The sequence below is a fragment of the Anopheles nili genome, chromosome 3, assembly GCF_943737925.1.
Source record: "Anopheles nili chromosome 3, idAnoNiliSN_F5_01, whole genome shotgun sequence".
Taxonomy (NCBI): Eukaryota; Metazoa; Arthropoda; class Insecta; order Diptera; family Culicidae; genus Anopheles; species Anopheles nili.
In genome coordinates, this window is record NC_071292.1 from 44,465,486 (window position 1) to 44,489,486 (window position 24,001).

The window sequence follows — 24,001 nt, forward strand, 5'->3', positions numbered from 1 at the left end:
CCGTAGCCCTCTGACGCGCCAGCCTGCGAGGGACGACAACTCGGTGAAAAGTTCCACCCTACTCGCGGAAGGCCAGGCCAGGCCGTCGTCGACGTCTAGCCGTCTCGTTTCGTCCACCCGCGTGCGACGGGAAGCGACACGGGAAAAACTCTCTCCGCTAAAAGCGGAGAAAAGCCACGGAAAATGTGTCCCGACGCGCATGCTCCCGGGGTGTGCTGTTTGCCGGAGCAATACCAGCGTGTGCTATCGTTGCTCACTGCTGTGTGCTGATGTTTAGAGAAATCGCACATCACGGCAGCTGCTAGGATGCGGTGTTACGGGCTTATGGAAGAGCAACAAAAAAAACATACACACGCACCACACCACATCCTGAGTAAGCGTGGCGTAAAGAGAGGCCCCCGGGGGTGGAAAATTTTCCGCGACTGACCGCAAAATGCTCATCATTTTCACACCCACGGACATCACTTGCTGTGGGGACACTCGTGATCAACGATCGGGCGCCGGTTTGCTACGTTCGTGTGTGTTTGCAGGAATGGTTTTTACAGTGGACCGCCATACTAAATGGCGCTTGAAACCCATGCTTTGACGACTTGAACCAGATAAGATTTTGTCCCCAAAAACAGGAAACTTTCTACATTACGAATGCTGTTAGCACTAGAATCTAGGTTTCGCTAGGTTTATTTCCGGCAATACACAAAAACGCGAATACAGTGTGTTAACGGATTTTTTCAAACGCGTACGTTGTTAGGCTGATTGCATTGGTTCACACACTCCTACGGGGGAGGTTGCATTTTTAAATGACAAACACAATTCCGTTAGTGACAATCATATTTGAATGAGCAAACACGTGATGGGAATTTGCGATGGATTTTTAAAGCTACGCAGCCTTCTAAACTACCTTCATTGACACACCCCAAAACGACGTTCGACGTTGGATTAAAACAAGCGATTTCAAGCGATTCCAAATGGTCACAATAGTTTATTTTCAAATTTACAAAAAAATGTGTATATAAATGTATTTATGCGTGTTGCTAATATGTATATGTATATAATAGTATGCATGCCTACGCGCGCAATAGTAAAAATGGTTCGGCGAATCTACACTCGCAGTGTAGACGAAAATAAAATTCAAAATGTATCAGTTTATTAGTGTGTTTGTTTTTTTTTCTGTGACTTAAGGTCATCAGCGTTCCTTTTAGAATACTGTATTGCTTTGCTCTTTATCACGATCTTTTTTTACGAAAGAATCGGTTACGTTGCTAATAACAATCACGCGGCCATGTGAAATCTTTCAGCATTGTGTAGTTCTGTACTGGATACCTGCGAATCAAATGGAATGATAAAAGTGAAACAGAAAAAAGACGAGAGAACAAAAAAAAACATTCGCAGTCAGTTATTGGAAGCCGGGTTGTGCTTAAAACAAGTTTGAAATGACATTCAATACACAAAGGAAGCAAATGAAAAGGCCAAATTAGAAAATTTAGGCGAAGATTTTATGGATGGATGATCGACGAAAAAAAGGGATCAACCGTCCAGGAATCTTTAAAAAATACAGTTTTTTGTGAAATTTTATAAGGGCAATTAAAGATTCGGTTGTTGATTTCGATAAACAATAATTTTTGCAAATGCCTTTTCAGGACACCTCTGACAGAACCATGTTTTCTAAATATCTAAAATAAAAATACCCAAAACCATACGATACGATACGATAGGATTAATACAAACTACATTAAAAGAAGAAAACACGATTACACGAATAAATGTGCTTAGTTGAGAGCGTAAATGTAATGCGTGAATCGATAATCGGCCACCGATGGTTAGTTCAAGCTTACTTCTGCTGCCTAAAAGCTCCGGACATTGTAAACTATTTTAAAGCGAACCAATTCCATATGTTAGTAGCCCTGGAAGTGTAACAAAGAAAGTATTACCATTACCATCCAGCTACGGAATAATTGAAGTGGATATGCAAGGATTCAACCAATTACGCAATGCTTCGATACTACTGTACCGGGGGGATAGAAATTTGTTCGCTTACCATCTGGAGCACCACGAATGTTAATATAATCAGCTTCATCAAGCCCGTTATCGCTTAGCACGGAACCGTTTTTTGTGAAAGTAACTCTTCGCAGTGTTGAAGCTGCTGACGTTTGCACTGCCTGCACACGCTGCTGCCGACTTCCTTTTTCGCCCGTATTCGGTTGATTCATTTGCATTTTGGTTACAAAGGCGTAAATGTTCTCGATATTGCGTTCGTGCTGATTTTGGCGGAGAGTCGCAGTTTTGTCGCGATTGGAAACATTTGTTGTCGAAGGAATCATCGTTGGCTTGGTGTACTTTTCCGTTGCGTAATGCATTACACTCGTGCGAGGGTTGTTTAGACTTTGTACTCGATGCACCCGCTGAGCTGGCAAGGGAAAGGATCCACTGGCCACTACTCTCCCGTGTGGCGTGTGGCTCTGGTATAGCGGTTCGGTTTGGTTCGAATGGATGCTCGTTTTACTGGCATTCCGTACCGAACGTCGACAAAAGTCGTAAATCCGATCGAGAATCTGTTCACGATCGACCGTTACTGAGCCACGGCGGATTGGCGTGGATTGGGTCGAGACTGGCGACGACATGTACACAGGACGAAGCCGACCGTAGGTGCCATTTGTGGCCATAACTTCGTGTTGCAAGCTGCTGTACGACCGGCGATCCTGCGGAATGCCTTGGTTCGATTGAGCGTTGCTAAGGTATCCAATTCTTCCGTAAACCAGCTCTCCCCGTCGTAAATTATCCGGCGTTTGTTCGTAGATGTGATAACCACTGTCCGTGCCGGACGATAGCAGCACCGATTCTCTTTCATTTTGCACCATTATCGGAGCTTCGCGCAAAGGCTCAGAATAAAGGGGAGCCACCGTGTGAGAAGATCCCCCGTAGGAACGAATGTCCGGACGAAGCTGCGTCGGTTGACATGTTACGGTACTTTTCTGTACTCCGGCATCTTTGTACAACAATCCGCTAGGCTGCCAGCTATCAGGACGCTGATGCACTGCAACTACTTGCCGACGAGCGATACTACCGGTGCCGTTCGTGTCGCTTTTGGCAAAATTCACTTGCACACCTGCATTTCTCACTGGACGTTTCCAGCTATCGTCTGTCGAATTTGATCGGTTCGGAAAATAGCCACGTAGTTTTGGTCGATCAACTTCGTTAACGGAAGCAGGCCGCCGAATGCAGGCGATTTCCTCTCTCCCATCTGCCAGTTGTTTAACATTAACCTTTGGTTTGACATCCATCGTGATGGATCGCTTGTTGAGGGAACCGTTAAAACTGCCAAACCGTTGTACCGGTAGCTGTGACCGCTGTCCGAGTCCGTTAGACTGCGAACTGATCTGCACCGGATTGGAAGATCGTGCATACAGTGCGGTGTAAGCAGGCTCAATCGACGTTTTTCGCGTAAACCGATTGTTCTGGAACATCCGCGCTAGCACCGAGGGTGACTTAGTTTGTAGGGGCGCAGGTCGGCTCTGGCTGCCGTTGTAAAATGTTACGGAAGGGCCACGATCTTTCGTGTTCGATCGAACGGAACTTTTCTCCCGATCTGCACTCTCGATTGCTTTCGGTTTTGCCGGCACGAGAGAAAGTCCCTTGCTTTGGAGGTACTTCCTGAAATCGGCACTTTTCACGGTGTTGGAAAAGGTTTTCTTCACATCCTCGGCGAAGGTAGATTTCTTCCCATCTGCTTGGTCCTTGTTCGTAGCACCATTGCGCCGTTTCTCCGGTAGAACCTCGGTTGGGTTTGCACCCACAATCCTCTCCTCACTGTCTTCCGTTCTTTCGGCAATCGTATCGATATCGTCCTGTGAGCCAAAATCCACTTTCCGAAACCGACTATCAAACTTCAGCGCGTTCTGAACCACCTCGTTTGAGTCGTACAGCGACTCTTCGGTCTCTGCCGAGCCAATGCGAACCCGTAGATCCACATAATCACGGCGCACCCTTGGTGCGGGTATAGGGTTTCTAGCTCGATCTGGTTGCGGTGACTCTGTCCTTCGATTGTTGTTGTTTCTATCATTCTGACTATAAACGGCCCTCGGTGCCGGAACCGGTGGCCGTTTCATCACCGGCAACGGTGCACATTCGACCACCACCACATCTCGCACACTGCGTCCTTGCGCCCTAATGGCATTCAACTTTTGAATGACGCTTTTATCATAGTTGAGCTGCTTGTCGGGATTTTTAATGTAGGTCTTTACAAACTTCGATTGCCTTAGTATCTCTTCTTTTGTTATAAACACGTTATCGTCATCGGCATCATCTGTGACGTCAACGTTTCCGTCACTGATAACGATCTCATTACCGTTAGAGGTAGTATACTTATCATAAATTTTATCCTGTTTTCGAGGCCGCACGAAATGATCAAAGGCGCTTTGTTTGTCTATTTTGAACGGATTTTCCTTGTCCAATATTTCATCGCCCTCAATGAACTTGCGCAACGTATCGTCACTGGTGCCGGCTGGTGTTGGTGTCGTAAATTGGACGCATTTTCGTTGTATCACTTCATGGTCAATCGGCGTAGGTGTTGTCTCTGTTTCTGTACTGAGCGTTGAATTGGTCACCTCGCTTTTAGTATTTGGTATCTCACTCGAAACGTTAACTCCATTTTCCACCGGTTCAACGCTTCTCCCGAGGGAATCGGAAGAATTGTCTGGTAGAGCAGGCACCGTATTTTCACAATTTAATGGCGGAGGGGCACTTGAACGGACTGCGTCATCGTCCGACATTTTTACATTCGCAAACTACGAACAAATACTGCAGATTATACCAGAATGCGTGCAGGTTAGATAATTGTTTTAGCTAAAAAAAATCAATAAATCACGGACGCACGCCAACACGGTGCTTCTTGATATTTACCTTTCCTTTGCGTAATATGCGTCGAGTGTAGCGTCTGCAGCAAACCTTGAACATAAATTGCACGTGCATGATACACACTGGGGGAGCGTTACTTTTCCCAAGGTGCTAGTTCCACACGTTGCATCTTATCAGCGCTAGAACACATACAGTTTGCTAAAAGCACACGAAAAATAAATAAACCATTTCCGATAGTCGCCCACTTCTGTAAGCACCACCTCCCACCCAACGTTTTGTTATTGTGCGCTACCCAAGCAGCAGCCATTTTGACATTCACAAGCGCCCAGGGAAGCAAATTTCAAGCGTTACCCGCAAGCGTCGAACAACTGTCGCAAATGCATATGAAGACATGCTTGTTTGAACTTGAAAAGATACATTGAGTAACTATCTTACTTTTCACTGTTTTAGGATCCGATTTTCCCAAAAAAAATTGTATAATAAGCACAGCTACAATATCTTCTTCATAATGCATAGCACATGTTTTAGTTACGACTTTACCACTGAGCAATCATCAACTATGTAAGTTAACATGCTTCAAAGTATTCGCGATTTGAAATTTAAGATTACATTTGAACTATTTTTCCATTAAGTTATTAGTCTCATATTTATGTAGCACTACCAATCTTCCGTAATGCACCTTTGGTAGAGCCAATGGCGTCATTGCATCGCAAATAGTTATGAAAAAGAAATATGAGGTAATTGCAATTAGTGACCATCGTTAGTGTACCAGTGGAGAAACGCACATTGGTAGGGGGAACCGCAGTTATTAATTGACGTGACCCTGTTCACGTAACTAGCCGTGCGCTAGTACGGCTGCTTATGGTTTGTAGCAAATTCGACACAACACTAGATGCTCGCAAACTCCAACACTGCTCTATACACGGCAAACGAATTGTGGAGGAAGGTGATTTCTTTCAGTACATGCCAAGAAAAAAAAATATATTACACTTGTTCGCTTTACTGCTGCTGATGATAGTAGTAGGGCTAAAAGTTTTAATAAGGTTAACTTACAACATCAAACCCTCCTTATCAATCACCTTCTTCTAATAGTATATGTTACCTTGTCTATTTAAGACATAGATCCTCGCTAGATATGGAATTTTGCCATAGCTTTCATAGTAATGGTCGAAAAAATGCCTACGACATCATCACATTTGGGTGTGGTCTACAACTCATGTTCAGTCATGTTCAGGGTGAGGATAGAAACAGTAAAAGTAATGACTATTAATCCATCATATTGTCTCACATAATACTTGATATAGTACTGCTTGTTTCTTCGCTTTGTTGTAAATAAAAATAAGTTCTGATTTAAAGACACTCTATACGTTCCATTCCATTGATACGCCTCATCTTATCTTGTCTGTTGCCCAAAAATATGTCATTCTTAATAGTGTGTCAGGATTTTAGGTCCCTAACTGCACTGTTTTACTGGCAGAGGTTCAAACTTAATCTATCCAACAGTCTTGATCACAACGAAGTAAATCATGTAACTCGAGCTCCTGTTGACCGAAACATCGGACTTTGGCTAATAGAACGAGGTGGAATGTATGCTGCTTGGCTTATTATTATGATAAACTGGTATTCCTACTGCGCTTGGTGGATGTTGACTAGAACCAGTTAAATATCTCCTTCAAAACGTTCCGCTTTCACATTCTACTACAAATGGTCCTTACAGTTCTATTTAGTAATGGAAGAGTTTGAAAATTGGATCCATCCTTCGGTTACCAACGAAAATTGAAAACTGTCAAATCCAGCTAGACTTGCCTGAATCCGAAATTCTACCTTTAAAAATTCGACTACCATTCTCAATTGCAAAACTACTATCAACCATTTGCATAACCGTCAGAACAATCATTTCTAAAACTGAACGATAATCTTTCCAGAACCTTCATTACCATTCGAGTATGAATTGCAACGATAGTAAGGGATATTTAAAAAAAAAACAATGAATGCATGGCTATAAACTAACGATTATTTTGCTGTGTGATTTGTTAACAGCATTGCATGAGTGAGTACTCGGCTAGAATGTTCAGATATAATATGCAGCTTCATGGATTGACACGAATTTTTTATGGTAAATTGCACTACTAACCATACATAAACAACACAACGTGTTCAAATTTACTACGCATTGGATAAACGTGTGTGAACAGATGTGCTACCTGACTAACAATATGCGCTACAGAAAAATGCGATCTGCTTGCTTGTACACGCTTTTTAGCGTGCGACTCATGGCCAGAGTTTGCAAAATTCAATCGATTAAAACCGTCAAGCTATATAGGCGCTCCGACGTTGCGAATGGGTTTTATCATTCTCTTTGATCCAGTATCGTTGTTACGAGTTTCATCGCAGGATGATGGGATACATCTTGCTGATCTTACCATTTAAATAGGTATATCACTGTGCGGTCCCGATGACAATGCCATTTTGGAGAGAGTCGAAAGTGAGCGTTGGGAAAAGCTCGAACAATCCGAAGATGTTTCATTGAACAGTTTGCGGAAGCTACAAGCAAAAAAATATTTCTCTATTATTCAAGCATAGTTTGACGACGTAGGGCGCCAACCCCCATACTTACAACTTTCTTATACCACTTTCGCTACTCTTTTTCCATGGTGCATCGTCTGGTTCGTAGGGCAGAGGACCCTGTACGGGAAGCTCGCTGAAATCAACGTTTGTCTCGTTGCTTGGTTCTTTAGAAAATACATTCGATTTACTGTCGTTTTCGTTGCGAGTCCCGATTGCCTGGCAGGTCATCAGTTCCTGCTCGAGATCACTGACCCGAGCCTTCAGCTCGTTTCGATCGGTAAGCATTTCTTTCAGTTCCACCGTCGAGAAGCGCGGGCGTTCGTCTTCATTTACTCGATTCGCCAAATCTTCGTTTTCTTTCTCGGCCAACCCAAGCTGCATACGCAGCGATTTGATCTCGTGATGCTGGTTCTGAATTTGCGCCAAAAAGTCTGCCCGTTCTTCGCATAGCGTGATGATCTGATTGTGCGATAGCTTCTGCCGCCTGCGGCTTTCACTTACCACCTTTTTCAAACGATCATTCTGGCATGACAAACTTTCTATTTCGGCCATCTTCTCGCACAACTCCACTTCTTTGCGCTTCATTTTTTCCTCCAGTTGAGAGAGCTGAATTTTGTACTCAGACTTTTTCAACACCTCCGTCTCCGAATCCAACACATTTGAATCATCCACGGAGCCATCGACGGCACCTCCCTTTTTGGATTGGTCGTCGGAACTGTTGCAATTTTCGTTTGCTGTTTGTGCGATTCCTCGTTGCAGTTTACGATTTTCCTCTTGCAGCTTATCGATCACTTTAAACAGTTCTTTCGCCTCATTACGCCACTGATCTTCGATGGCTTCCAGCTCCTATAGAAGGCCAACAAAGATTACAACAAAACAAAACAAACCAGCAATTATAAACATATTGAGTTCCATTGTTGTATCTACCTTTTCATATCGCGACCGAGATGCAGCTTTCTGTTCTTTTTCCGCTTCCAGTTGCGCAACTTTCTCCTGTAGTTCTTGTAGCGCTGCATTTTCACTCTCATTCTGGCAGGTCAGCGTTTCCATCAACTCCAACGCGTTGACCACCTTCGTAATCAACCCAGACACGGCGTTCACCCCATTCGAATCGATTATAGTTTCAAACTCTTTCCCAATTTCCAGCGCTAAATCATACACATCGACCACGGAAAACTTTTCGGCCACGTTCATTTTGCTGCTTTGTGCCGTTTCAAAAATGACCAATGCAATCTGTTATCTATATTGATTGAAATATAAATCTCAGCTAAACAGTAGCAGTCTATCAAGATATATGTTCTTCTTTTTTTTGTATGTTCAAAGATTTCGTGATTGACAATCTTACATTTTGACGTTTATCGTGATAGCGTTTGTTGACATTTGAAGCTCAAAATTCAACTTGTGTGCAATTGATTCAATTCGCATAATGCGTTCACAAGTCTTGTACGCAACTGAATTCGTACAAGACTATATATTCATTTGAAAAATAACACACTTAGTACAATATATATTTAATATTTTTATATTAATTTAATATCTTCTTTTAGACAATGTAAATATAATTTTAAAAAACGATATATAAAAGCCATAAATGTATAAGTTTATAATGTAAAGCCTTTTTCAGTTATTTAGAAATATGCCAAGTATCCATTTTCATTCCAGCCGATTTTATGTTAGAAATAGTATTGTACCGAGTATAGTGCACCTATGAGTATAGCATCTACATTTTATAACCAATTTTTGGAAAAAAATACTTTTCAAAGAAATATTATATACAAAACTCAACATGAGTAAGTTTAATCATTATAAAATCCTTAGAATTATTCATCATCGCTGTCGGTCTCATCATGTTTCAGATCAGCTACATCTTCAAGGTCTGAATCGTCATCTTTGTAAAGATCGTGGCAAAGAAAACCAAACCAAAAGTATTAAACAGCTTAGCTTTCGATTTGCTGTTTCACGCGGTAAATATTTGTCTTTACAATATTATTCAGCTAATTTGCACTTGCTAATTTGGTGATTTCCGAATATAGCGTACAGGTATTATTTTACCAGTGTTTTTTCAGTGCGCACGATACTTGATGATTTTTTTTTTATTTTTTCATTTTATTCTATCAAGCCCTGTTCAACCTGAAACAAATAACAGATGATTGTATGGTAGGTGTGATGAATGCAGTCCAGACCACGACCTACAAGATCATGCCCCAACAATTGATCAGCCGGCTTACGCCTCTTACTACAAGTACTATGAGGCTCTCCTTTTCAACCTCCTTTCCGTCGAGCAGAGTGACAACATGAAGCGTGTCATACCTAGGCATGGGTAAAAGGACTCTCACTCTGCCTCATGTCTTCATGATCAATGATCCCAAAGTATGCAGAACAGGCTTGGTAACAGACACTACAACAGCGGCACATTTCTTATTGCATAAAACATTACCTCCAAATCGTCTTGGGGACTACAATAGTACTAAAATTGGTAAGGAACCAACACAGCACCTGCTAGTACATTGAGAATCACAGTCAGTTACACCAAACTCCAACCAAATTAACCTCCTGTCCAGGCTCTAGTCTCCAGATAGACACATCATTAGAATGGTAACGTACGAGACAGCCCGTAAAGGCCTTTTAGGCTAACCTCATTGATAGAAGATGTGTAGTAGGCTCAAACTAAGATGAACTAATGGCGTGGAAGAGTCCGCTTAAAATCCCGGGATTAAGAAATGGGTGACAACGACGTTTGGCCGCAAGCCGTTTCGTCTCTTCTTGGAGATAACCAAGACCATAAGAGATAACCATTAAGCGGTTTTATAACCTGATAAGTAACTATTTATAGATAGAATATTTCACGACATTTTTCAATAGGATTTGTTTATGTAAAATGTCTATAAATTAACTAAAAAAGTCGAAAATTATACGTTCAAAATTGAAATTAGATACACATTTTAAACGGATTTGATTCTTGATTTGATTTGAGGGATTTTTTTATCAGAATTTCTATCAAAAGAAACGTAGCGAAAGAAAGAACTCCGTCGTCTAGATGCTAAGATGTTCTGATGTTCCGCATACGTTCCAAGTTCGACTCATCGGTGAATCTTCCTCCATCACGGTACGCAAACATCTTCTTCACATCCAACTCGGCTATTTTTTTTTACACAGAGTCCGTTTGAAATTTTTCTTTTACGTTTTTTCCCTTTACGTTATTCGGCATTCCTGATACAGATCATAAAGCGATCAAAAATAAGGTATAAAGTTTATATGTACTTACCATTTTTCACACAAGCTTCTAATAAAAGAAGTATGCCAGCAAAAGCAATGAAATTAAAAACAAAAACATCTCACAACAAATCTTGCTCGTTTTCCATACATATCGTTTCCAAACGTTATTTTATTTATCCACATCTACCTTAATCCACCTACCAAGCATCGGGAGTGTCACATTTCATTGCCAAAAACCCTTCGTTTTTCATGCAGCAAGGACTAAGGATGGAATATCCTTTTTTTACGTTCCGCATGGTTTTTCTTTCTGCCACTTTTGCTCCTTTTTATGCCGCTTTTTATGTTACATAAGGCCGAAAACTTAAACCATTTGGTGGATCACAAGCAAACAACGCGGGCCCAACACCAACGATGTCCCCGGTACCGGTTCCATTCCCCACGCCAACCGTCTGGAACTGCTGATTGACAAAGAGGGCCGTCGCGTGCTGTTTACCGGCGCCATTACTGTCCCGCTTATCCTTCGGATGATCCAGGGCGCAGGATAATTTACTCACCATCCCGCCATCCCGCACCGAATCACCACCCGGGGGTCGACTGCACGGACGACCGTCGTGGTCAGCGAAGGTTTTATGGGCACTTCCGAGCAGCAAGGACGAGCTGGAACCCCCATTCGCGGCGGCATTATTCGACCCGAGCGTCCCATTGCCATGGTTACCAACATTGCTGTTACTACTGCTGCTGCTGCTGTTGCTGCTACTGTTGCTACTGCTGTTGCTACTGCCGCTACTGCTAGCGTTGCTGCTGTTGTTAGTGGTAGCCGTGTTGCTGCTGCTGCTGTTGTTGTTGTTTGTGCTGCTGCTGTTGTTGTTGCTGTTACCTGTACTGTTGTTACTGTACTTCTTGGATTCGTTCACCTTCCTCGATCGCTTCCACTTCATTCGGCGATTTTGAAACCAAATTTTAACCTGTCACAGATGTTCGAAAAATGAAATGAGATGTTTCCCTTGCATGTAATAATGAAAGTTGTTCCCGATAGAGGTGCGAACAAGACATTACCTGGGTCTCGGACAGCAGCAAATTGTTGGCCACCTCATACCGCTTCGGTCTCGATAAATATTTGCTGACTTTAAACTGCTTTTCCAGCTCGAGCAGCTGCTGGGAAGTGAACGCAGTCCGTGGCCGTCGCGCTTTTCCGTATACTGAGTTTTGTCCTAAATCGTCCCCGCGATGGAAGGGCAGTAGTGGAGCAAATGGAAATAAATAGAAATATCAACAAAATGGCAAACGGCCAAGCTGTTTGTTCGCAACCGGTGCAGTTCATTTCGTGTTCTTTTTCGCGTTTCGTGCAAGGCTATCGCTAATTTTGTGTACACATTAAAATGGCCGGTCAACAGAATGGCAAACAGTGCCATGCCACACCATTAGCAGCTCTTGGGATACAGCGCGACAGAAATGCTAATGCACTGTTAATGTGGAGTGATTAAATTGAATGCTAATCACTTAATAATACTGCTCCACAGAACCAGTAGGCAAAAGTATCGAAAGCGCTAAAGGAACCGATAGTTACATATTTTCATAAGTGTTATCGCTGGTACATATGCTTGTATGAGTCATTTATAGTTTCTTGTCTCATATAATTGAAAAGTTGTATACAACAGTTGTATTGTGTTACTAACTCCTACATGTTTTGTCGATCGATTTAAAAATTGAGCAGAAACATATTTGAATATGGTTTATTTTATATTCATCAGCGGTTTTTCACATTTTACTTTGTTCAAAGTAATTTAGAATTACTTTTGCCAACGAACAATTCTTAATGAAAATATCTCATCGTGAAAAAGTGTCAATCTAATTGTGTTAACATTAATAGAACAATAGCTATGTCAGTCATAAACATTTACATTAAGTCTGTTAAGCCATCGCCGAAAGACAGTAGATATTATTAAATGAATAAATAAAAAAAAATGAAACATTACCGAATTATGAAGAAAAACAGAGTGAATGTAATCCACATCACAATTGTAAAAACAAGATTTTAAATACTAAAACTACTACCTTTACTAGTACTACTTAACTAGTGATGGTAAAATAATAGCTTTAGTAGCAACAGTAACTCATTTGACCTTAATATATCATAGAGACCTTGTAGCGTCCACTTGAACAATATTTCAAAACTGAAAATTGCACAAAAGCCATGCGTGTGCATAACAAGAGACGAATCAAGTTGGAGATTGCGCCATTGAAGCACATTCGGCCACACCCACCTTGTACTTGATGAAGACAACTTAGATGAGAGGGAACTGCGCTTGTGCATGTGCAAGATACATAAAGAGCTGGTTTTTGTCTTTTGTTCACCAGAGAATCTGTACAATATTTGTTGAAATATTTGAAAAAAAAAACTTTCCACACAGAGACTCAAATCACTAGTTGGAAAATAATAATCATTGGGTTTTCTTACAAAAAAAAAACTCATCAAATTATTGCCACAAAATCCGAACAATTTCGACTGTATAATTGTATTGGCATTACACTCAGTTTTACACAAATACGTGAAGGTGAATGAATCATAACGTTTATTCTACCAACTCTTTTTTGTTGGGAAATACTACAGATATACTGGCAAAACCAATGTAAATTTCGTAGCTTAAATACAGACAAATTTTCACAAATGAGTTAATTTTATTTCTTAATTCATCTTTCATTGTTAACTTATTAGCTCTGTTCCAAATTGGGAAACGCTTTTTCGTGGTTGAACAATTTTCCCGACGGCATTCTATTTTCAGTAGATGGTTGTGATTTGTTCTCTAACGAACGTCTTGTTCGACGATACGTGTTCACTTCGTATCCTTTACATATATTTATACTTTGTTTATTATGTCGATTGAAAATTTTCTGTTTAAAATAATACTTCTTCTTGTACAATAAACATTGCATAATTGGCTGAACTAATTTACTGTTTTTCTGGGAATAAAAATCAATTCCATGAGACGATTTAGATTACGATTTAGACAACTAAATGTGAATGTTAGACTTTATTATTTGTTTTACTTCTAATAACTTTAATACTATTTACTATAGTGTATATGTTTCTAGAATATATACTAGCTCAAACAACGTTAGCTTCTAAAATACCAATTCAATTTTTTACTTGCAAAATGTTTAAGAAAATAAATTTTAAACAAATTGTACCATAAGCTCACGAAAAAACTCGGTTTTAAAATTACACATATTTGTAACCAAGCCGTTGAATGTTGCTTGACATAAAATAGTATTTTAAGTAACGATTTGAAACGAAATATTCTCCTTAGTGGTTCTGGTTGATTAGAGGAATTTAATCTCACATATAATCGATTTACTCCCTAACGCGTCAAATGCTATTACGCCCGACTTCGAGCTGCTCCCGGCCATACCAAAAAGGCTAATCGATTCGCAGCAAATACTTGAGCAGTGTGCAATACGCGCTCGCAAAGTGCACATCCGAGAGTTGCCCTTCCTTTGGGGCACTATGTGCGGCAATCGACGTAAAATCGCCTTCCAACTCTACACCTTCCAACGTCGCCATCGCCCCGAGTCCTTCTTCACCGATTCCGTCCCGTTCCCGAAGGACCGGTTTTATTTATCAAATTATCAAATTGATTGTAAACACTTAGCCCCTGCTGTTAATTGGCTCAGACAATTTGCAGCATTCGATGGGTGCGATAAGGACAGGGCAAAAAAGGGGGCGCCAGTACGGCGAGAGGGCGATAGGTGCGATGGTCGGTGGAAAGCCGGAAAAGCCGGACGCAACGGGGGCTTGGGCCCGCTTCCGAGCACGAAACCCATGAATATAATTCAATTAGTACCTAATCAGATGATCAGTAATTTGTCTGTTAGCACATATGCGAGCAATTTTTGAAGTTTCGCACAGGAACGGGCGAATTCTCGAGCGGAAGCAGGACGGACCGAGACAGCGAACCACAGGGATGGGTGTTGGATCGTTAGGAGCCGGGAAATGACATAAATCACAAACGGAAGAAGACCATGGCGCGTTTAGCGAGGACGTGCCTGAGTGTGCGCAGGTTCTGGAACGCGAAAGGCTCTGGCCAGAGAAAGAGCGAAAGAGGGCAGAGATTAGGAGCGAGCGAGATGCGACATGCGACAGGGACCAAGGATACCAGGGCCCGGGAACGCTATCAGCGTGCAGAGTAAATAGAACAGATGTCATTGTACAAAGTTAATTTGTTTAATTTGATTGCTATCGTCCGTAGTAGGGAGGGCGCTAAACGGCCACGGTGATACCTTTTGCCCGGGGCTTTTTCCTCGCTTCATTGGTGTGGTCCCGGGTTGGGTTGTCTGTGTGTTGTGCAATCAAAGAGCGTCGCTGTGCGTGCCCTAAATGAGCGTAAGCAAAAACATTTCCCCGGCACCGGAAAGATTAGTGACCCTAGTTAACTGCAATCAAATTATTGAAACCGAAAGTATTTACTTTGCACCCTTGCGCGAACCGTTCGTACCGAGGCCGATATTCCCCCTGTCGGAGCTTATGCAAGCAAAAAAGGGCTTCAATTGCACCAGACTGTTCGCGCTCTCTCAACCTGGTAGATTACAACGAGGCGCATTTTCGAACGTTTATGAGAGAAAGGAAAATAGTTATATGTATATTTTATTAAATGTCACCTCTCAAAATTCCTTCGCTAATATGGTTTAATTTTTTGCAACACATTAACATTCTTTCCAGTGTTAGTTAATTTCAACACCCATACAGTCCATTATATTATCTCAAAAGTATGATAAGCATGGTAGGAAGATCTAATCATCTAAGATGATGGCAAATAACTCGACAAGCACGCAACAAAGCGGTTTCCACAAACTTATCAATCCATTCGGTAGCGTCTCTTTCTTGCCGACATCAACGATGATGCTAAATGGGCGACAATAAAAGACCGAGTGGTCGTTTAAGATCCCCTGATTGCTGGGGATTGGCAATAAGGGATCAGTGGAAACCCCGGGCGGCGAACCCAGACCCTAATGATTCCGACACGACGACAGGTTTTTCGCCACACTCGGTCTGTTTTTCGCTGGATTATCGTCCCACCACGAGGGGTTTCTCGTTTCTCTCCATTCCTCCACGGTTCCGTATCACTCTGTCTCTGTCACCACCCTAGTTTCCATTCCTCGCCCCTTTTTTTTTTGATAATTCGATAGTGTACGGCTTTTAACGCGGCACCACACCACAAAGATCGCAGCACCTTATGGTTGGAATTTCCAAGCAACCCCTCCAGCTGCGGTGATCAACGAGCAGGGAATGTTTGTTTGGGCTTTGGTGCGTTAATCTAGTTGGCGACGATTTTCACGCAAACCTGCTACTTTTTCACTTGCCGTGCGACGGATGCGCTTGGGGTGGGAAAATAGTGAGCCGGGCGCTTCTTTGCGCTTTTCGCTTGCTCTTTTTCTCACTCGTCCGGTTGAGGCGGTTTGAGTCCGTACAGCCCCTTTCCGGATCCCGAATGCGATTAATCGGAATCAATTAGTGTGAATTACGGAAGATGCGGATGAGCCGCACATGTGCGAATATGGCTTGCAGATGTGATTTCGTTTCAACTATAGCTCAACAGTTGTTCGGAAAATTTGATCTTGCATTTTTTTATAATGAATCTGTCATGAAATGGTTTTTATTCGAGCTGTACCATAACTTGACGAGGAAAACTGTTTGAACCGAATTTAAAAAGTAACTTGATGAAATATATTCTATATACGTAATATAATGAAACCAATACGCAACTATACGTACTATAATGAAACCAATTATTCTTTTCTAATCTTTATGAAAAATAGAATAAATTTGATATATCTATGATTTGAATTTTAATATATGTATAATTTTAATTTTAAATGATGGTCGATCATATCGTTACCAATTATGTAACTAAAATCAATAATGAAAGTTATATCGATACATCTAAATTGATATATTTTATAAGATGGAATAGAATATCTTATAAATGTTTCAAAAATATTTAGTATCGTTTGTTAACAAAACAATCGTAATTCATAAGTATAATTGGATTATTTTCAAAAAAATTTCAAATACATCACCATGTGGAAACAAACCTGAGCTTGCATGGATAATTGCGCGATTACAAACATTTTCCCCAAGGTGAATAAACAGTAGAAGATAAACATGAGCAGCACCTCTTTTTACAAGCATATCAATGAGCTGGAATCAAATTTGCAATCACAACATTACGTGACACTCAGATGACAACGATTCCCCAAGCGGTCGCACACATTTGGCAACATAAAAAATGAAAACGTGGCAACGTAAACCGATTTTTCCAACCCACTAGCTTGATTGCAGTAGGCTTTGACCTGTGACTTTTGCTTCAGCCTTCCCGTCGTCGTACGTCGTCATCTGTCTTGTGGAAAAGTGGCCAGAAACAAAAGAAATCAACAACCCAACTTTTCCACCCAACGGCGTAAGCGGGGAATGTCTCCGTTCGGTGACAAGCGATATCAATTCCAGAAGCGTGCCCCAACTGTTTGCGTAGACCGGTTGTTTGGAGTCATGCTAACAAATTCCGAGATAACTCGATTTCTCCTCTCCCACAACAGTGGAAAATCAATCATTCGGCGTTTTCTCGCATGAAAAGCAGAATAAAAAAAACCCTCTAAATGGCTGTGGATGGATTGGATTATGCAAAGTCAAACCCAAAAAGCAGTACAAATAATGTCAACGTCGATACTTTGGCGTAACCGCGTTTGATTGCGTTACCAGATCACAGTTTATGTTGGTTGAGCACGACACAATTCATAATACTACTTGGACTTGCAAATCAATATAACGGAATCATGGAAGGAACGGGGACCCTAATCGGTTTGTGTAGCAAGAAAAGTAATATTTCAAAAAATGTCCATAGAAATTGATCAAATTTTGCTAATGTTGTAAACATATATCGAGAATAATCTTATGAAAATATAATCTTTATATAAGAATCGAGAACAATCTTACAGTAAAAATTATGTAAAAACTGAGTATAGTATGTCACATAGAGACATGAGATGATCAAAATTTAATATAATCTCCAAAACCCGTTACAATCTAGCTACAATTCAAACGTAACTAACAATGATTGTTCAATTTCAAAGCTCCGATATAAAATTCTTCTAATAAATCACAAAAAATGCTAATATTGGGTTGTTTCTGATTTGCGATTGTTTTTCGGGATTCTTAAAATGGATTCAAATGTGATGTAAAGCTAAATCGTACTGAAGCGCTGCAATCTGAACACATATGTGCAATCAAACCAAAGACAGCATCATTTGCATTTACGACATTAATGTTTGGAGGGAGTATGCATACCTGTAAGCTCCGTGATTCGGGGATAGTAGATGTTGTGATGCCTTAGAAGCTCTAGCTGAGGTAGCTGCATGAAATGGAACCGATTCGCAGCGTCAACCTGTCGAGAAGAGTGGAAACGTTAATATTATAGGGAAGCTCTTTCTTTTTTTTTTGCGCCGTCGCAGCAGCTTCTCTTGCGTATGAATTATGATAATGCGCCCATGTGTATACAGTCCCATTTGCATAATTCTACCCAGCAGGCTCTACCGTAAGGACACGAAAGGGAAATCCTACCGGTATGCTTTTGTTGCAAACGGCAGGATGTGTGTCGAAGGAGGACGCGTTAGATGTGAAGATCACCTGCGACGGACAGAGGTTGTAAAAGGGCAGATAGTCGTGTTGGCTGGGCGAGGAGGATTTCCCAATCTGGTTCATAACGCAATCGTCCATATCCTGGGGTTCCACGCTGCCCGGGTTTATCGATGAACAGGAATCGGATGAAAAGGTGGATTCGGATCTATAAATGATTAAAAAGAACATTCATATTATAATGGCGATATGATCAGATTTTTTATCCATATTATCTGAATTCATATAACGCACCATGGGAAGTTGAGTTTATCCAAAAATGTATAATAAATGCTAGAGATAATGTCTGATGACACATAAAAAATATTGTTGTAAAAATTCTGCATTTTATTTGAAGTATGCCAATTGCTCCATATCATAACTCTTTTATTTAGAGCCTAACAAATTACTGCAGAATGGATATTCAATAATTTACCGTTTCTCTAACTTGATTTATTTTTTACTTTGATAAGTTTTTTTGTCGATACTGCTGCCTTTGTACACTTTGTCCTCCACGTGTAATGCGATGCACGCGTATGTATTTTTCTCTCTCAGTTTTCTCTGCTCCAATATTGTACCATTCGAATCGCGTTCGATCCGACCTTCTGCTTCTTTTCTACCGCGATACCGTAACTCCAAATTGCTGTACCAAATTAGTTGTTGTGGTCAATCAAATCAAATCTGGTCATCCGATCGATGACACAATTATACCCCTCCGATAGCGCCAAGCTACATTTACTCGACGACCCACCCTATCGGTTAGTAGTAGCGAACCGATAGCGTTTAGATAACAAATGTTGTTTTATTTGCCTTGGTCGCGTGTGGGGCAATGGTACTGCGATTCTTTCCGTTCCGCTTTGTGTGGGGACGACAGAGCGTATAAAATCACGCATTTGGTTTAACAGACTCAAACGTTTTTTTTTTCTTTTTGGTAAACATTCATGCTTTCACATAGCTCATTGGTAGGACTGAAAGCATCGATAATGTGTGCTATTTTCTGTATCATCTGAAAATATTTCTGCTTTTCATACATAACGCAGATAAATACAGCTATCTACACGTGATATAGATACAATAAGACAGAGCAATATAATTACTTGCCTTTATTACTAACCCATAATGATTTTTATGGCATTTAATATAGGCATTTTTTATCACAATTGCTATTCTAACGATTTAGTATAATATATATTAAATTCAATATCAGGCTATCAACAATAGAACACTTTTATGCACAGAACAATATTTCCAATTACTATGTTCTCAATTCTAGATCTTGTTGGGAAATCGATGATATAGAAAAACAACCTCCTTTCAATCGGAAATATTAAATTGATAGAATAATCATAAATTGATAATTTACAACAGCACGGATACATTCGATCACCAAGCATGAGGTATCAAAAGGTAGCTCAATCGGAACAAAGTGGCTTCATTTATGCTCGCTCCAACATATCACATGCCATCAAAACATATTCCCACTCCCACTCGGGCCACAACGTTTGATTTCGGAGCGGTATCGGAAAGAGCAAATAAAATCGGCGTCCCTTGATTGCGATCGCTACGCTCGAGTGGCAAGGGATTCGAGCGAATTGAAGAAATTTTAAAGAGAAACACATTAGCGAAATCTGACGAATTCAGATTTTGCTGCTGAAGGGGACTCGGGATCGCTTCCCTTTCTCTCCCACATAACACACCCTGTCCCACATAACACACAACATCAGATCCAATTACCAGCGAAACACACACACACACACACCGTTAGGCCTCGCGTCCCGACATTTGCCAGGATATCGTTTCGCATCGCCTACTTTGTGCCCGGATCGGATCACGAGCTGCTGAGCTATGGAGTAAACGATGCATGGTAGTGTAGGATTCTGCAACCGCGCGCGCAAAGGAAACAATTGTTGATTGGCGAATGAAATATGGAAGCGACCACGCGATGGGAAGGCATCGTCTTGAAGCCGAGAACCACCCGCGCAGAAAATGGCAGTGGTTTCGGGTGGCATCATCTTATATGCCAGCGACATTTGCTCGGCATTGGCATGTCGTTTCGTCCCCGCAGATCACGAGTACATATACGTCTACGCCTACGCACGTATATAAAACGGTTCGTCGGCACGTCGGTGGCTGGGTCGTCCTGTTTCGTTCGGTTTCCGTTCGCATGGTGGTGGAATGCAATCAAGCATCGAACACACAATCACTTTGCGCATGTATCGTTTGTTGCGCAATGATTTGTGGGGCTTGGTTGGATTTTGGCTCGATATCCGACGCCCAGGCACATATCCCGTGGGGGACATTTTTCTTGCCGGGACGGAATGCCGGCTACAGATGCCGGGTTCAGGTTAAGTAGATGGTAGTGATTGGGTGCAAACTGGGGCCATATGAATGACACAATAAAATGTTGAGACGAGGCGTGTTACATGAACAGTACATTATGCCGTTTTGAGGTTGATGAAGGCTGGATAAACTTGTAAAAATAGTACTCTATTTAAGGTAACATTTGTGTCGAAAGCACCCACATGATGATGTTCGTTTTGAAATTAATTTTATACGCAACATAGCATAGCATAGCAAGCATACAAGAGCATCTTTTGCAACTGCAATTCATCAATGCGTCAACAACGGAAATTAAAAACACAACAACCAAAAAGCATTTGATCGGCCAAACTCAAATACCATGCTGGTCTAACTCGATCGGAAAGGATTAAAATAAATCCTGTGTAACGCGCAGCTTTCATCACAAACGCCCAGGACCTGATAACTGTTGCCAATATCGCTTCCCCTGCCATCAATTAGTGTCGCGTACACGTATTATCAAATAAACTCATTAATTAGCTCGACATGTGGTGATGCATACCCCGTGCGCCCAGGGTGGAAATAATAAGCCAATCAAACCGTCTGCCCTACACCAATCGCTTAGGCTGGTGTTGTTTGCTTAGTTGCTGTCGCTACTAGCAAAACCCCGAGCGCTGATTGACGCGTGCGCCACATAATCAGCTAGTTGGTAGGGAAATTAATTTGGAATTGTCATGTAAGTGATTGCCACTGTCTGTGCGATGATTAATCTCCGCGATACGGTGCGTTCTGTTATCGGTACGGTAATTAAACAGTCCCAAAATAATATTGACATCACTCTGGCACAACGTTTCGCTGTGACGATAACCCAACACACACAGAGGTGCCGTCGCATACCTGGTGGCGTTTCGACGTACGACATTGTCGCTGGGAATGATATCGTTTTGATTAGTACCTGAGATAGGCAAGCGATACACAGCCCCTCCTTACGTTTAAAACACGATTGATTCTATGTTAATTAAAACCGAAATCAATTACCACCTGATTGTAATAATTCGTGGACAGGGTCGAGGGAAATTTTCAATGCCAAAGTATTGAAGTTTAAGAAACCGCTAACAATGATTTTATTTTATTGGATACACATTACTTTTCCCACGTATATGTGAAAGTTTGTGTTTTAAAAAATACATCTTTGCTGGTAAACAATTGAAGCTATCTGAAGCAATCGCATTATTGTAGCATAAATAGGATATATCTTTTCAAATTGAATCGAAAATAATAATTGTGCGTTAGATAAATACCACCGAGTGAGAAAACAACACTGCAAACAACGTTTTTGTCCGATTCAGGACCTATTCAAGAACGTGATATTAGCTATTAACTAATAAACTGTGGCCACTTGCCTCATCTAAAGGTACATGTTCGTAGCAATCAACAAACTCTCGAGAGCACTCCGCTCATTATTTAGCATCGAGCAAAACTCAAATCACCAATTAGTGCCTTCCGCTTACGTGCTACTTTCGTTATAATGACCAGCTTCACTGCCGCTAATTTTTTTTGTCTTCCGTGCTCTTCTTTCAAGAATAACCGTTTTTTTTTCTAACAAAAAGGAATCGAAGCGGAATTGAAAAAAACAACACATGGCAATTGTAAGTGTATAAATGATGCAAAAGAGTGTAATCTCCTGAATAAAAAAAACTTTATCATTCATGCTATCTCTCTCGCGAGTTGCTTTTTTCCTCGTGCGCTAAATGAGCTTGATCACTCCCGAGCGGCCATTTTGACTCCATCTACGGCTGCGCAAAAAATAAGCAACGATTTCAGTACAAAAACATATTTATATGTAAAAGGGTATACCACGATTATAACGAATAATTACTTCCGAGAACAATTCACTTTGTTTCATTACAATTTAAGCAGGAAACTTAAACATATAAAAATTACAATCGTTGCCAGCATATTTTTGGAAGAAAAAAGGAAACATTTATAAGTAATTACGAAACAAGGTGAATGTTCTTCTTCTTCGTTCAGGCGATTGAAATAGAACCTCCATGTAGATACATTAGGACAACCAACGTACAATAAGATATAGAACCACTTTTTATTACCTTACAGCTCATACAGTCATCATGCAGCCTTTCTACTTACAACACTTTGTGCTACTGCCTACACACGCTGGCCAGTAAACAGAACTAAAAATGATGACTGAATCAAACATGGTTGACTAGCGCTAGATTAGTAAAGTTACTGCAATTACTTAACAAAATCTAGCCTGATTATCGCACAGAGGGCTTCCAGAAAAGGAACTGGAAAGCCTATGAAATTATATATGCAGTACGATAGGAAGTGGTATCCATACTGTTGTCATATTGCTTGTAATCAATAATTGTTGTACTTCGCGTTTATTTAAGTTCATTCGTGATTATAGGCAAATTACTAAATCTGGATCGGACATGGATCGAATCCGATCACAAAGCTGATTCCATGGATTCGAATCCAATATCTACTGTAACGAAATATCGAATCTTCTCATGAAACTACGAGTTTTAAACAAATAAACCGGTTTAAGACAAAAGCGATTTCTATTAAAAGTGCACAGTTCAATTCTAAGAATTATGGCAAACTTGTCTGACATATGCACTATGCATAAGATCAGCTGGTCAATCAGCTTAATACTTTGCGTAATACCAAGGTAATATCGTGATGTAAACTTATTGTAAATGTATGAAATGCTATCAATATTACCAATAGAATACGAAGTATTGTTTGCATTATTGCAAGTTTTGTTTTAAATTGCAATACATATTTGATTTCTGTTGCCATTACCTTGAATGACGATCGTCATTGGTGCCGAACCCGTCCGTTATAAGATCTACGTTGCTAGCATTGTTGGTTGAGCGGGTCGGTGATGGTTCAGGACCCGTGCTGCAGTTTGTCTCATGTTCCTTGCTCGCGAGTAGAGCCTCAATGCGGAAGGAGTTGGCATTACTGCTTGTTTTATTACTTCTGCACAGGACATCCGAACCAGCTCCTGCTACGGCTTCCATTGTAGACACTGTACTCACAACTTCACCACTATCCACCACCAATCGTCCTGCCGTAGTATCCCCTGATTCGGACGCACTAAACTGCGGCGGTGGCTGCTGTTCAACGCCACTCATTTCTGTTACCGTTTCGCTTGCTTTACACCAAATTTTTCACCAAACTATCGCACTGTCTCAATGCACACAAGACCATAAGATCGAAGAATCGTTCTTCCAATTAATGCTGAAGTTTGCAGGTCGATTTTATTAACACAGTGTAGAAGTGTTGTACAATGCACCGAACCGCGTTACGCGTTTAAATCTCCTACGGATGCACCAAATGCAAAATGATAGTAGCGCTGCAAGTAATCGCACTCGT

At 41.1% G+C, this 24,001-nt stretch overlaps 3 protein-coding genes across 3 annotated transcripts; all 3 read right to left on the bottom strand.

The window, feature by feature from the left end:
* Positions 1–955: 955 nt before the first annotated feature.
* LOC128723562 (uncharacterized) lies at positions 956–4,766 on the bottom strand. Its single transcript, XM_053817318.1, has 3 exons — positions 2,036–4,766; positions 1,833–1,901; positions 956–1,320 (listed from the first exon to the last, which is right to left on the bottom strand). The coding sequence occupies exons 1-2, from the start codon at positions 4,764–4,766 to the stop codon at positions 1,870–1,872; spliced, it is 2,763 nt and encodes a 920-aa protein (XP_053673293.1). The 3' UTR covers positions 956–1,320; positions 1,833–1,869.
* Positions 4,767–7,277: 2,511 nt separating this feature from the next.
* LOC128726273 (RILP-like protein homolog) lies at positions 7,278–8,613 on the bottom strand. Its single transcript, XM_053820070.1, has 3 exons — positions 8,347–8,613; positions 7,469–8,265; positions 7,278–7,395 (listed from the first exon to the last, which is right to left on the bottom strand). The coding sequence occupies exons 1-3, from the start codon at positions 8,611–8,613 to the stop codon at positions 7,278–7,280; spliced, it is 1,182 nt and encodes a 393-aa protein (XP_053676045.1).
* Positions 8,614–10,973: 2,360 nt separating this feature from the next.
* Positions 10,974–23,760, bottom strand: LOC128723598 (homeobox protein Hox-B3-like). The gene is made up of 5 exons (XM_053817354.1): positions 23,426–23,760; positions 18,248–18,470; positions 17,975–18,071; positions 11,692–11,846; positions 10,974–11,600 (listed from the first exon to the last, which is right to left on the bottom strand). Exons 1-5 carry the CDS (start codon positions 23,758–23,760, stop codon positions 10,974–10,976), a joined length of 1,437 nt encoding a protein of 478 aa, XP_053673329.1.
* Between the last annotated feature and the right edge of the window lie 241 nt (positions 23,761–24,001).

What these genes read in the sequence shown, in the direction of transcription:
- LOC128726273 (XM_053820070.1), bottom strand. Translation starts at nt 8,613, where the DNA reads ATGAACGTGGCCGAAAAGTTTTCCGTGGTCGATGTGTATGATTTAGCG. An exon ending in CTCGGTCGCGATATGAAAAG is followed by an intron (nt 8,266 to 8,346) that starts GTAGATACAACA and finishes GGCCTTCTATAG; the next exon opens with GAGCTGGAAGCCATCGAAGA. An exon ending in GAAAGTGGTATAAGAAAGTT is followed by an intron (nt 7,396 to 7,468) that starts GTAAGTATGGGG and finishes TTTTGCTTGTAG; the next exon opens with CTTCCGCAAACTGTTCAATG.
- LOC128723598 (XM_053817354.1), bottom strand. Translation starts at nt 23,760, where the DNA reads ATGAGTGGCGTTGAACAGCAGCCACCGCCGCAGTTTAGTGCGTCCGAA. An exon ending in AATGACGATCGTCATTCAAG is followed by an intron (nt 18,471 to 23,425) that starts GTAATGGCAACA and finishes AATCATTTATAG; the next exon opens with ATCCGAATCCACCTTTTCAT. An exon ending in TTTGCAACAAAAGCATACCG is followed by an intron (nt 18,072 to 18,247) that starts GTAGGATTTCCC and finishes TCTTCTCGACAG; the next exon opens with GTTGACGCTGCGAATCGGTT.
- LOC128723562 (XM_053817318.1), bottom strand. Translation starts at nt 4,766, where the DNA reads ATGTCGGACGATGACGCAGTCCGTTCAAGTGCCCCTCCGCCATTAAAT. An exon ending in CATTCGTGGTGCTCCAGATG is followed by an intron (nt 1,902 to 2,035) that starts GTAAGCGAACAA and finishes TTACACTTCCAG; the next exon opens with GGCTACTAACATATGGAATT.